The sequence below is a fragment of the Condylostylus longicornis genome, unplaced genomic scaffold (assembly GCF_029603195.1).
Source record: "Condylostylus longicornis isolate FDR11 unplaced genomic scaffold, ASM2960319v2 ptg000044l, whole genome shotgun sequence".
Lineage (NCBI taxonomy): Eukaryota > Metazoa > Arthropoda > Insecta > Diptera > Dolichopodidae > Condylostylus > Condylostylus longicornis.
The window spans coordinates 4869909-4881952 of record NW_026578013.1 but is presented as its reverse complement, the minus strand read 5'-3'; the positions used below and the strand labels follow the sequence as shown (position 1 = coordinate 4881952).

Genomic DNA, 12044 nt, shown 5'->3' with positions numbered 1-12044 from the left:
ACCCTAGAGAAAACGAACTAATTTTTCTAAGGAAGTACATCTTTTACAAAATTTATACTTTTTGTAATTAAACATGTTTACTATTAATACAATTTAAATCATAAAAATGTTGATTTGCCGGAGGAGTAAGGGGCATAGGAAATGATAATTAAGAATTAACCACTAAGATAATGTAAATATAATATAAAACCAGTAAATATATCCTGTATTTGTATATTTTATATATTTGTATTTATTATTATTAAATATTTTATATATGTACTTATATTCGTGTATATTTATTCAAATTTCCAGATGCAAACAAAGTAAATACGTTATTATGGTATTGCAAACAAGTTTTAAGACATAAATATATCAAAATTTAATTCACTCAGAGAAAAAGGAAATGCATTGTTTTTGTTATATTTATGTTAATTAATAGTGCTATATTGTCATATTTCGGAAATAACATTAACTTTTTTTAATAGACAAATAGTTTTTCTTGTAAAGCTTTTAAAATATTGTTCACGTACTTACATATTAATGATTTTATTACTATAAGTATAAAGAATAATTAAAATTTCAAATTTAAATTTTTTTTATTTAAATATATTCATAAAAGAAAAGAACGCCTCCCATAATACACCTAAGCTAATATGCATAAACAATGTCATATTTTGAAGGCAATTAATTAATATTTATTTATACCATTGCCCAGGTCGTAAATGGTATAATTAGATTCAAAACACAATTCACTTCTCAATTACGTATAACTAAAAATATATAACTAAAAGTTTACAATTTTCCATATTTCAATATAATTTAAAAAGTATTACTTTTCTAAATATTTTTGCTCAAAAAAAGGATGGAAATATAGAAAAAAAATTGTGTTAGAGTAACAACTGACTAACAAGAGAATAATAGAGAGTCTTATAGTAATATCTTTACTTAAATTTAAATATATTTAAATTCATAAATCAAATGAATTTTGTTAATTAGGTGCTCATTTCATTAGTCATTCAAAATTTTGACTCAAAAATCTCAAACAATAATAATTACTATATAAGAATATTTTTAAACTTAATAAAATCGAAGTAAATTAAAGAAACAATAAACAATTCTGTGTGACTGTATTTACAACTTTTTAACAAGAATCATTCTTACTTGAGTGAGGTAAAAAAAATATTTACATAAAAAACCAGAGCAATGGTGTTTAAATAAAGAAAAATAAATGAACATAACCGGTTTTTTGATTTAACAAATTTCGAGTTTTAATATGTCGTCAATCATAATTTCCTACTTAGATTATTTAAATATTCTAATCCTATAACCTAGGTTATATATTAATGACGTTAAATTTTTCAAAGAAAAAACCAAATCTTTTTATGACGTGAAAGCCACATACCAATTTGTAACAATAAAAAAATAAAATAACATGAATTTTAAAAAAAAATTTTTATTTTATTCGAAATTTAATAGTTCAATGAATGTTAATTTAAAACAAGAGTGAATATTTTTTTTAATCGAAATTAAGAACATTAAAAAGAGATACTTAACTTCTTACAATAGTATGCTTATTCTTACAATAATAGAAATATAGTACTCCAGCCATTGGCAAAGTGCGTTCCATGGGCAGCATCCGGCCCATTCAACTACAAAATCATGCAAATATTAATCATTCTAGCACAAAAAATCAACAAAGTCAGTTGGTCATTTCGTCTTGGTAACCTACTAAGATAATATAAGGAACTCGATTGGCCCATACTCATACTCACACATTACATATTATTTTCCCATGACCCACAATAGTTTGCCGGCGATTTTAGTAATTAATACTTTATTAGTTCAAGGTTAAAGTCAGTTAGTCACCTTTTAACTAAGGTAACAATCATTATTCGATCAAAAATTATATAATCCCTAATTTAATTACTTGCAATAATTAATTTTGTTATCAAATAGACTTAGCACTAGGCTATAAAAAGCTATCTTTTTTTTTGCAATCGCATTTCCTTAGAAATTTTAAACAACAATGCTGCAAAATTTATCGATCGAAGATTATTTTACTGGTTTTTTTATAATTTTTTTTTGTGGAGGAATCGAAAGAAAAATGTAAAAAACTAACGTTAAATAAGTACTTACATACATACATACAAAATATTATCAAATAGTGTTTATTTTAAAACTAGAAATAATTCTAAAAATAAACAAAGACTAAGTATTTATGTGAATAAGAGTTTAAATTTAACAAAAGAAATATAACATATTATAATTTTAAAAATAAAACACTGAAAAAAAATCAAAATCAATATTTTTCACAAAATGAAACAAATACAATGTAAATATGTTCAAAACCTACATAATTTTTGAATTTTAAATTAATTTGTGGCATAAAAAAATTATAAACCTAAACTAAGTGTATTACAAAACCAAAACGCATTTTCATATTGTATCTAATGGATCTATCTGGATGAAATGAGTGGCAATATTTATAATTTTATTACAAACTCAAACACAAATATAAGTTTAACACAAAATGTCTTACAAATAAATTTAAATATTTAAAAAAAAAATTAACATCTAAACTTTAATTTAAAGATTAAAACCAAATTCCAAAAACTCTTAAAATATAAATTTTGAATTTTTAAATTTTTTTTTAACTATTGAATAGGAAGTTAATTTTTAGCTTCAAAATTCCTGGAGCACTTTCTACCAGATTCTTTCATATTTCAAATATTCAAATAATATTAGATATTAGATAATTTCAATAATACTTATTAGATAATTATAATATTAGATAATTTCAAATGTTCTCTTCTGTTTCTCGCACATTTTCAAAACACTTATAAATTATTACAAATATTGCTTTTTATTTTTTTTATGTATTCATTTTTGTCTCTACTTAGCTAAAATAAGAAATTATACGATTTTCTTATCAAAAATATTGAGAATACTTTATTAAAACTACAAGTTACACAAAATTAAAAGAAGAACAATTTTTATTGAAAGTTAAATAAAAAATAAGCAAAATTTGAATGAACATTTTAAAATTTATCGCTTTCATATCTATTAGATTAACGAGACAACGATTAAAATCTCATAAATTATATTAATTTATTATAACTTTTAAATTTTTATTCAACATACATATATTCACCACACTTGAAAACTTAAATATTATTGTTATCTCGAAAAATACATTTTTAAAAGCCTAATCTATGCATTTTTGTTATAAAATTTAATTTCCCATAGATTAATCACAAGTACTTTAACAATATTACAATTTCTATAATTAATAAAAAATATATGTATATATAATTATATGAAAATCACGTACACATAAAACAATGTATGACACTTAATTTTACATTATTAAATGAAAATATATGCACATTTAATGTGAAATTTAAATGAATTTTAATTATTTTAAATAATTAATTAATCTATAAATACTCACTTCCTCTTTTTTAAATAAAAATCTCAAATTTAATGTAAAATGCATTTTTATTTCCTTGTTCTATAATTTTTTTTTTCAGCTGAACGAAGAAAATTTTGAACTATTCAGATTTTGTAATATATTCAAAACATACTTTTTGATATTATAAATCAAAATGTTGTGAAAATATGAACAATGTCCGTGTTTACTTAATAAAATCAAACTATTATTTATATAAATATATATGTATTGTACATGGAAATATTCCAAATAGAAAAATATATAGAAAAATATTTTCACACGATTTTTTCAACTAGTTTTTAATTATATAGTATGCTCACTAATTTATTAATATGCTAAAATACTCGTATGTATATTATTTATACAAACTTCTTTATATAATATTTTAAACCCCTTTTACATAACATATATTACGTAAATTAATGTTATTATTTTTTATAAGTAAGAATAATTCTAATTGTTTTTCCAGTTATAAAAAATATATATTTATAAAAAATGTAAAAAATGTGTAATAATCACACATCCGATGCAGTTCAATTGCAATTTCTGACTGCAATTACTTGGGAAAAAATAAAATTTATGGTCTTATAAAAAAAATATAACTATTATTTCTATTAATTACAGAAACTTTAATAATAAATGATAAAATGCAAATAATAGCATTTAAAATTAGATAATTTTATTTAAAAGTGATAATAAAGAAAGTAAATATAGTTTTCATTTTTGTTTTTTTTTTCATGCTTTCAAAAGAAACCCATTATATACGATAATATACAAGTAATCCTCAACATAAATACAATTCATACTTAGATACTTAAACATTTTGCTAAAGATATACTACCTACATATGTAATTAAAAATTATTAATATTTTTCAAGAAAAATGCGAGAATTTTATATTCACATATAAAATTCTAAAGTATAACACAAAAAATTGTGTATTTAACAAAGTTTATAAAAACATATGTAATAGCATAATACTATATTGTAGATGCTTATTATAAATGAACGCGAATGTGAATCATGAACTTGAATTTAAATTATTCAATTTTATTGCTGTTTTTGTTTAATAAAATTTAAATAAATAAACAGCGCATGTTCATAACTATTATATTATATTAGATACCTTTAAGTATTTATAAAAATTAAGTGTATATGTATATAATAAAAATGTAAGTACATAAAAGAATAATGTAAAAATGTCTTTACAAAGTTTTTTTTATATTTTCTAATTTTCTAATATTAAAAATGATCAAATATAGCATAATTTTAGGCTAATTCGTTCAATTTTAAAACAGAGTCATAATAAAATCATATTTCATTGAATATCAATATTATTTTTTTAATTAAATAAATGAAATTCATTTAAATTCAGGCAATTAATAATTTAATTTTAAATTAATTTAAAAAAAATTGTAAACACAATAATTTTCAGGAAGAACGAAATACAAAATCTGTTATATGATTGTACATATATATTATTTTTGATTTATTAATGTAATTTTAAGAAAAAGTTGTCAAAATATCAACCAGAATAATTATTAGTGATTGAAATATTCATTCGAATTTTCAATAACACAAGACATATTATAAACACTTTCTCCATAAAATACTAAACATTCATTAAAAAAATCAAAATTTTCAGACAGCCATAATGCTATTAAAACACAAAAAGTAAATTATTTTACTATTTTTAAATTGTTAAATGTTTTTAAGTGCAATGATAATGTGCATGTACATATTATACTTTTCAGAAGATTCTTACATTCAACAAAATGCAATAGAATTTTAAAAATTGCATAAATTTAGGCGGACATCTAATTTAACATTTTTTCCATTTTGTTTTTTTTTTTTGTATAGATTTGTTTATGTATAATGAGAAATATGATGACGAAATTTTAAATGATTGAAAGAACAAATATTTATAATGAATATTTTAACTTTGAATCAAGGCATGTGCTTTTTTTTTTTTGTTGTGTAAATAATTTTTTTTCTAGACTTTATTTTTAGTAAACTTTTGACAAATAAAATATTTTCTTAAAGCACTAGCAATAATTTTGATTATGTATTTATATATTTTATATATGATTTTTGTTTATTTTTTTTTTTAATAAACCGTATACGATTACATATCTAAAAACAAAGTTTTTAGTAATTTTTTAATAAACAAAAAATTTATGGTGGATATTGGGAAATATTTTCAATTGTTCAACTCTTTATGAAAAATATTACCTAAAATATTTAGTAAAACTTTTCTTTTTATTACTTAATAAAAGTAATGGGAGGAATTTAGGAAATTTAAAAATATTATTTAAAAAGGTACATTCAAGTAAATTATAAATTGTACTTAAGAAAAATCTTGTGGTATTTCCTACTCATAAAAAACGATATTGAAATTAAAACAAAATTTTAATTTTATTAATTTTTTTTAAGGTACATGAACCTTATATGCTAAAATTTCAGAAAATAGAGCGTTCACAATTTTGATATCAATTTCATAAACAAAAAAAGTAAAAAGAGTTCTACGATACAAACACTTTAAAAATTTCATACATAAATGTAAAATTTCTAATAAATTTTTTCTCATAAAAATCAATAAATAAATCACTTGCAAAAATATTAATTCACTATTAAAATAAATATGTTTTCTATACACTTCGAACTTCCAGATATTTTCAAACCCAAATTAGATTTACAGGTGTCGTCACTATTAATAAATTATTAAAATAATTCTACATTACAAATATTAATACATTGCAATTATAAAAATAATATTGCAAGTACTAAAATACAATTATTAAAAAATTTTAATTTCTAGCAAATTGAAAGTGTACAATACAAAACTTAAAAACAAATAAACAATAACTTTCTAGAATTTCATTATTATTCTTATTTGAAATTTCCAATTTAGTTGAAATAACTTGATTTCAATTTATAATTTTTTGGAAAGAAAAGCCTAACAAATACTAAATATTTAATTGTTTTTTTTTCTTTATAATTTAAAAATTTATTGAAAATAATAAAAATTATGGTAAGTTAGGGTCATTAAACCCTATGTATTTGAAAAATGTTTTTAATACAACCATTATGTGAACTAGAACTCTAAACGAAATAAAAAAGCTAAATAGTAGTTATTATATATAATTACACTTACTGTAAACAAGACAAATTTTTTGAAAATTTACAAATTTGAACTGATCAACTCTTTAGTAACTGATTGACACAATACTAACAGAACACTAACGATATTATTATTTTTTCCCATTTTAATTTTTAGTTTTAACTTAGTTCTACTATCTATAGATTTCTACTATTAATTAATTCTATATAATTGATAATTGTGCTAAAATTTGCAAATTATCATCCAGTGTAAGCTAGACCATAGCAGACGTAATGAAAAGTATCTTTGGAAATTATTATATATTTACAGAGAAGTTTTTCAATATTTATTTTTCGGTACTAGTAATTGACAGGTACTATTTCAAAGTTATAAAAAGTAACGCTAAATTTTTAATAAACATTAATATCGAATGTAATGTTATACACATAATCAAAATTATTTATTTAAAAAGAGAAATGTTTCCTTTTTATTTTGCCATTTTCCCAACAAAACTAATTGCTAACTGCCTAAACAAATTAACTATTTTACTTAAAGTTTACATTTTACTATACCTTTATAACTTCCTCTGTTACTCATAATTTGAAATCTACTATATGCTTTCATTTTTGTTTTTTGTTTTATAATGTATGTATATTTCATTTTGAATTTATTACATTTTCAAAAAATAAAATAGAAGTTTATAAGTATGATGAAAAAGAAAATAAAGAAAAAGAAAATATTAAAAATAAAAAAATAATTTAAAAATTAAGTTTAAGTTTAATAAAATTGTTAGGAATACTCCAAAAATATATCTTAAATAACTGCACAACTATCTGATAGGATTTGAAATAATGTATTATAATTTTAAAAATAAATAATTTTGTCTACAGAAAGAAAAATTTCTTGTACTTATGAATTACATTATTTTTTTTTTTAATGACACATCAAGCCTTAAAAAACATATTTCAGCACACGTTATAGATAATAATATAAAACTAATATCTAAAATATAATATTATGTATTTAATTAATTAATGTATTCATTTAAAAAATAGGAAAATACTTCAGATAGCCGCCCAATTAAAATTTGATTATATCATAATGGAAATTATTTTAAGTACTTACAGTAGAATGCCGCCAAAATTTTATAAGACTATGAATATCAGTTGATGGTGCCAATAATAAAAAATCTCTCCATTCATCATAGCTAATATTAAGACTACCATCTTGATCCATTCTACAAAGAAAATATTTTAAGGTAAGTTTCAATAAAAGTATTTTATAATATAGGTATCGGAAAGCAAGGAAAACTATAAAAAAAATTTCTTTAACTTATTCCAAATAATGTTAATACACACAATTAACTTATTTTAATTAAAAATTAATTTTGAAATTTATATAAATTTATATTTGTGTGTCTCTATAAATTATTTACCTTTGAAGCAATTTAGTTGCTTCATTCTGATCCATTTCAATTCCTAAATCTTTAAATGCCTCTATTAACTCATCCAAATCAACTTTACCTGAAATTATTAAAATATGTAATTAATTTAAAATAAAAAATACTTAGTGCAGCTGAAAAGAAATAAAAAAAAAATTGTATCTTACCATCTCTATTTTTGTCCAGGTGAGAAAACTGTAATCTAAGATTCTTTTCATGTTCACGAACATAATGTATGAATTCAGCCAAACCAACATCACCACTTTCATCACTATCTGACATTTGTAAGAATGTCTGAAAATTAAAATAAAAATAAAATAAATTAATAAAATATATTTTACAACTAATTAAAATTATTATCATGTAATTTGTTCATTATTGTATTATAAAATAAAAAATAATTATAATTTCATTCATTTAAATATTTTTTACAAAATCTTTAATTATCTAAGTATTTTGATGTTCCGTTCAGTGGCCAGATTGTTGTAATTTAATTATTACAAAAAAAAATATTTGGCTCAAATACTTAAGAATTTTATTGCAAATATTTTTTAACCTCAAGAATAATTTTTCTATCAGGTGTAAAATTATATATATTTATATATATGTACATAAGTATATGATAATTAATGTTGGCAAAATTTAGATAGTTTGACATCTATTTTTTAACATTTTTTACATAATGTCCTACTTAAATAATTGAGAAATATTAAAATGGCAAATATTGTACATATGTAAGTATATTTTATAAAAATTTATTATTCATTAAAAAATCTGAATGGTCCCTTTTAAGAAATGTTAATTTAATTAAAATAAATTACGGCAAATTATTAAGGAATTTTTTTTCACAAATGAAAAATTTTATTAGTTGTGTTAAAGTCGATATACATACATGTGTTTGAAATTCGATTTGAATAAATAATTCGATTGAATTTTTGAAAAAGAAAATTCAAATCTCAATCACTGAGCTTATCAGAATTAAAAGAAGTAAAACTCTTTATTGCTGAGTTTAGCCTTTTTTAAAGAACATTAAAATTAATTTGTATTGACATTCATATCAAAACACTGAATATTATATAGCATTCTTATTAGGAAATTTTAAAGTATGTTGCAGAGTAAATGTCTTTAAATGAATAAATAGATTCAATTACAATATATTTTCGTTTAATATTTTATTTGATTACTTCAGCTACTTGTAACAAAATTCCTGTAATTGATTATTTAATGAATTTTTTGTTATATTTTCTTAATGCAATAATTTTCCGAAAATTTTAACCTATCACTTAAATAATATTCTAAATAAAAATCTAAAAGAGATTTTTTTTTATATATTTTATTCACATTTCTATTCAATAATATTATATCAAGGGCGTTTAACACAAGCGCATATGTTTTTTAAACCCTTTAAACATATTTTAATCTTATAAAAAATCTGCATTTATTTCACATTTTCAAAATATAAATTCAAAAAATTTCAATTTTTAAATGTATTAAATAAACAATTTAAGACAAACAAATAAAGAAATGTAAATTTATTCAGACAGAAATATAATAAAAAAAATTATTAGCACAAAAGCAAAAGCCTCAAAGTAAGTATAAAAAGTTTATACGAGTACCAAACATAACAGAAAAGAAAAAAAATTTCGTATTTACAAAAACTTTGTATTTTGCAAATTTCCATATGGCTAGAAAAAAAAAAACAATTTTGTATAAGTATAGAATATTCATGCAATTTATACAATTGCTTTTTGTATTTTTTTATGAAAATATTTTTTCTAAACATTTTTTAAAAAGAATGTTTTAAAAAAAATTATTATAAGTTTAAAAATAATACAGCCGAATACATGTACTTGCTCACAATTAAGTACATAACTCAAAATAATGCAAATGAGCAAGCAATCTATAAAATACCCACACCGATTACAAGAATAATAATTAGTAATATAGGTAAATAAGAATAATTTTAAAGAGAAGGAACAATTTAAGCAAAATACAAGTAACACGAATTTTCTTAAGTATTTACTAAAATTGTTTTTTTCATCAATATACTATTGTGGACTTTGTACAAAATAAATGCTTTCCCCAAGAGGGATCAATTTGCAACGTTGCACATTATTTTTTAAAATGGTATGAAAACAAAAATAAAAAAAATCAGTTTAATTAATAGTAAATACAACCTAGGCGCAAATTAAAAAACTAAAGTAATATGACTGACTTCAATAGGTCTACACAATTAAAGTACATACCGTGAATTATTATTTTCAAAATCAATTGCCTAGTTATCTAGTCACACTATCATTTTATTTAATTATTTTTTTTTAAATAACACTGTTCCAGAGGAATTATTCAAAAATTAAATAAAATTTCAAAATTTCGTTAATAATTTCTAAATTTATTCATGTGCTATTTTATTTAAAATATTTATATTAAAAAGAAAAACGCTAAATATAAAATTCATATAAAAATTTTGAATCGCCTTGAAAAAATTAAAAACAATGGGGAATAGAGAAATGAAACTTTTTTCAACTTTTCATGCGTAAAAATCGATAATGCGACATAGAAAAAAAAAATTTTCTCATTTTTATTATGCCGGTTTTTATTATTTTTAAAAATTAAAAATGTGTATGTAAAAAATTATAAAATGGATATTAAATTTTTAAGTACAACCCGACAAGATAAGAAAGAATAAATTAAATATTAAATAATATTTAATTTTATGCTATTTAAGCTATTTTTCATTTTTATTTTTCAAGTAAGATAAACGCAGCATAAACGATTAATATTAGCAATTTTTTCAAATATATTTAACAACTTACTGCTTAGTTGCATAAAAATATGAAATTACACAAAATCATGCAATCATTTATATTTATTTTATACTAAGCAGAAACTTTAGGACTAATACCTATGATATTGAATAATACCTTAAAAACTAATATCTATGTGCACCTTGCGGTAGCTGCGTCAACCTAACATAACCTAATATCTATAGGAAAGTATTATACATACATGAGAGAAAACAAGAAATATATTCACTGTAAAATTCTGTATTACTAATTATAGGCGGATTCCGTTAATTCGATTCTAAAATATTTTTAACTTGTAGTACGTTCGAAAATTGTACACTGCATACAATGAAGGCACAGATCGTTCAGAAGTTACTCCACTTTATTACATAAAGTGCGTTCAGAAATTCATTCCATACTTAATAACGAAATGTCAGAAATGCAATGCGACATCTAATTTGCATATTTTCGCTGCCGCGTCAGCTTTAAATTTTCAACATTTTAATTTTCATAAGAATCTCATTTATGTCACGACTGATTATTTGGAAGTTTCAGAATTTCCAGACTGCGTACACATAAAAAGCTAAGTTGAAATTTTTGCATACTGTCTAACGCTGCGATTTAGAAATTTAAGTACTAATTTAGAATTTTCAATGCAGCGTGCATGAACGACAACCCGCATAATTTGAATTTCTCCAATTTCAATTTTCAGAACCAAAACTGTTTAATATACACAAAAAACCCGAAATATAAATACATAAATATAAAATAAAATAATTAATTACTTATAAAATGCAACTAATATACCTCTGATCAATGTTTTGTTATTAAGTAAGATTGTTTAGTAAATAGATACTATTATTATGTGAATAACCAGTGAACTGCGTACTCCAGTTGGACTGAAATTTTAGATTTTCATTTAACGGTTATGATTAAACTTCAGTACACCTTAACAATTTCTATTTTCTTTTTTTGTATTAAAAAATAAATACCTTTCGTTTAAAAAAATTTTAATTTAATTGATCTTTAATTTTTGACCTAAATATAGGTACCTACGAGTATATCAAATACTTGGAATATAATTATTTAATTATGATCAAAATTATTTATCTATAAATGGATGGAAAATATTATTATGAAAACCAGAAAACAACAACTTTTCTGACTGTTAACCAAAAATACAGCCCTTTATTAGATTTAGAATAATTAGATCTTAATTTGAAATTTACCAACATCAATTTTGGGCTAGTACACGTACAAATAGTTCATTTATATTATACTTATA

At 21.1% G+C, this 12044-nt stretch overlaps 1 protein-coding gene across 2 annotated transcripts in view; it reads right to left on the bottom strand.

The window, feature by feature from the left end:
- Positions 1 to 12044, bottom strand: part of LOC129610237 (calcium-binding mitochondrial carrier protein SCaMC-3) — a 54906-nt gene that overhangs the window by 40104 nt on the left and 2758 nt on the right. Inside the window, exons 2-4 of one of the 2 annotated variants that reach the window (XM_055522722.1) lie at positions 8141 to 8267; positions 7968 to 8055; positions 7658 to 7769 (exon numbers count right to left, since the gene is read on the bottom strand). In XM_055522722.1, the coding sequence (XP_055378697.1) occupies positions 7658 to 7769; positions 7968 to 8055; positions 8141 to 8267 (327 nt within the window). Of the gene's footprint in view, positions 1 to 3433; positions 3585 to 7657; positions 7770 to 7967; positions 8056 to 8140; positions 8268 to 12044 lie in introns of those variants that run through there. The other variant, XM_055522724.1, reaches the window with a different exon arrangement.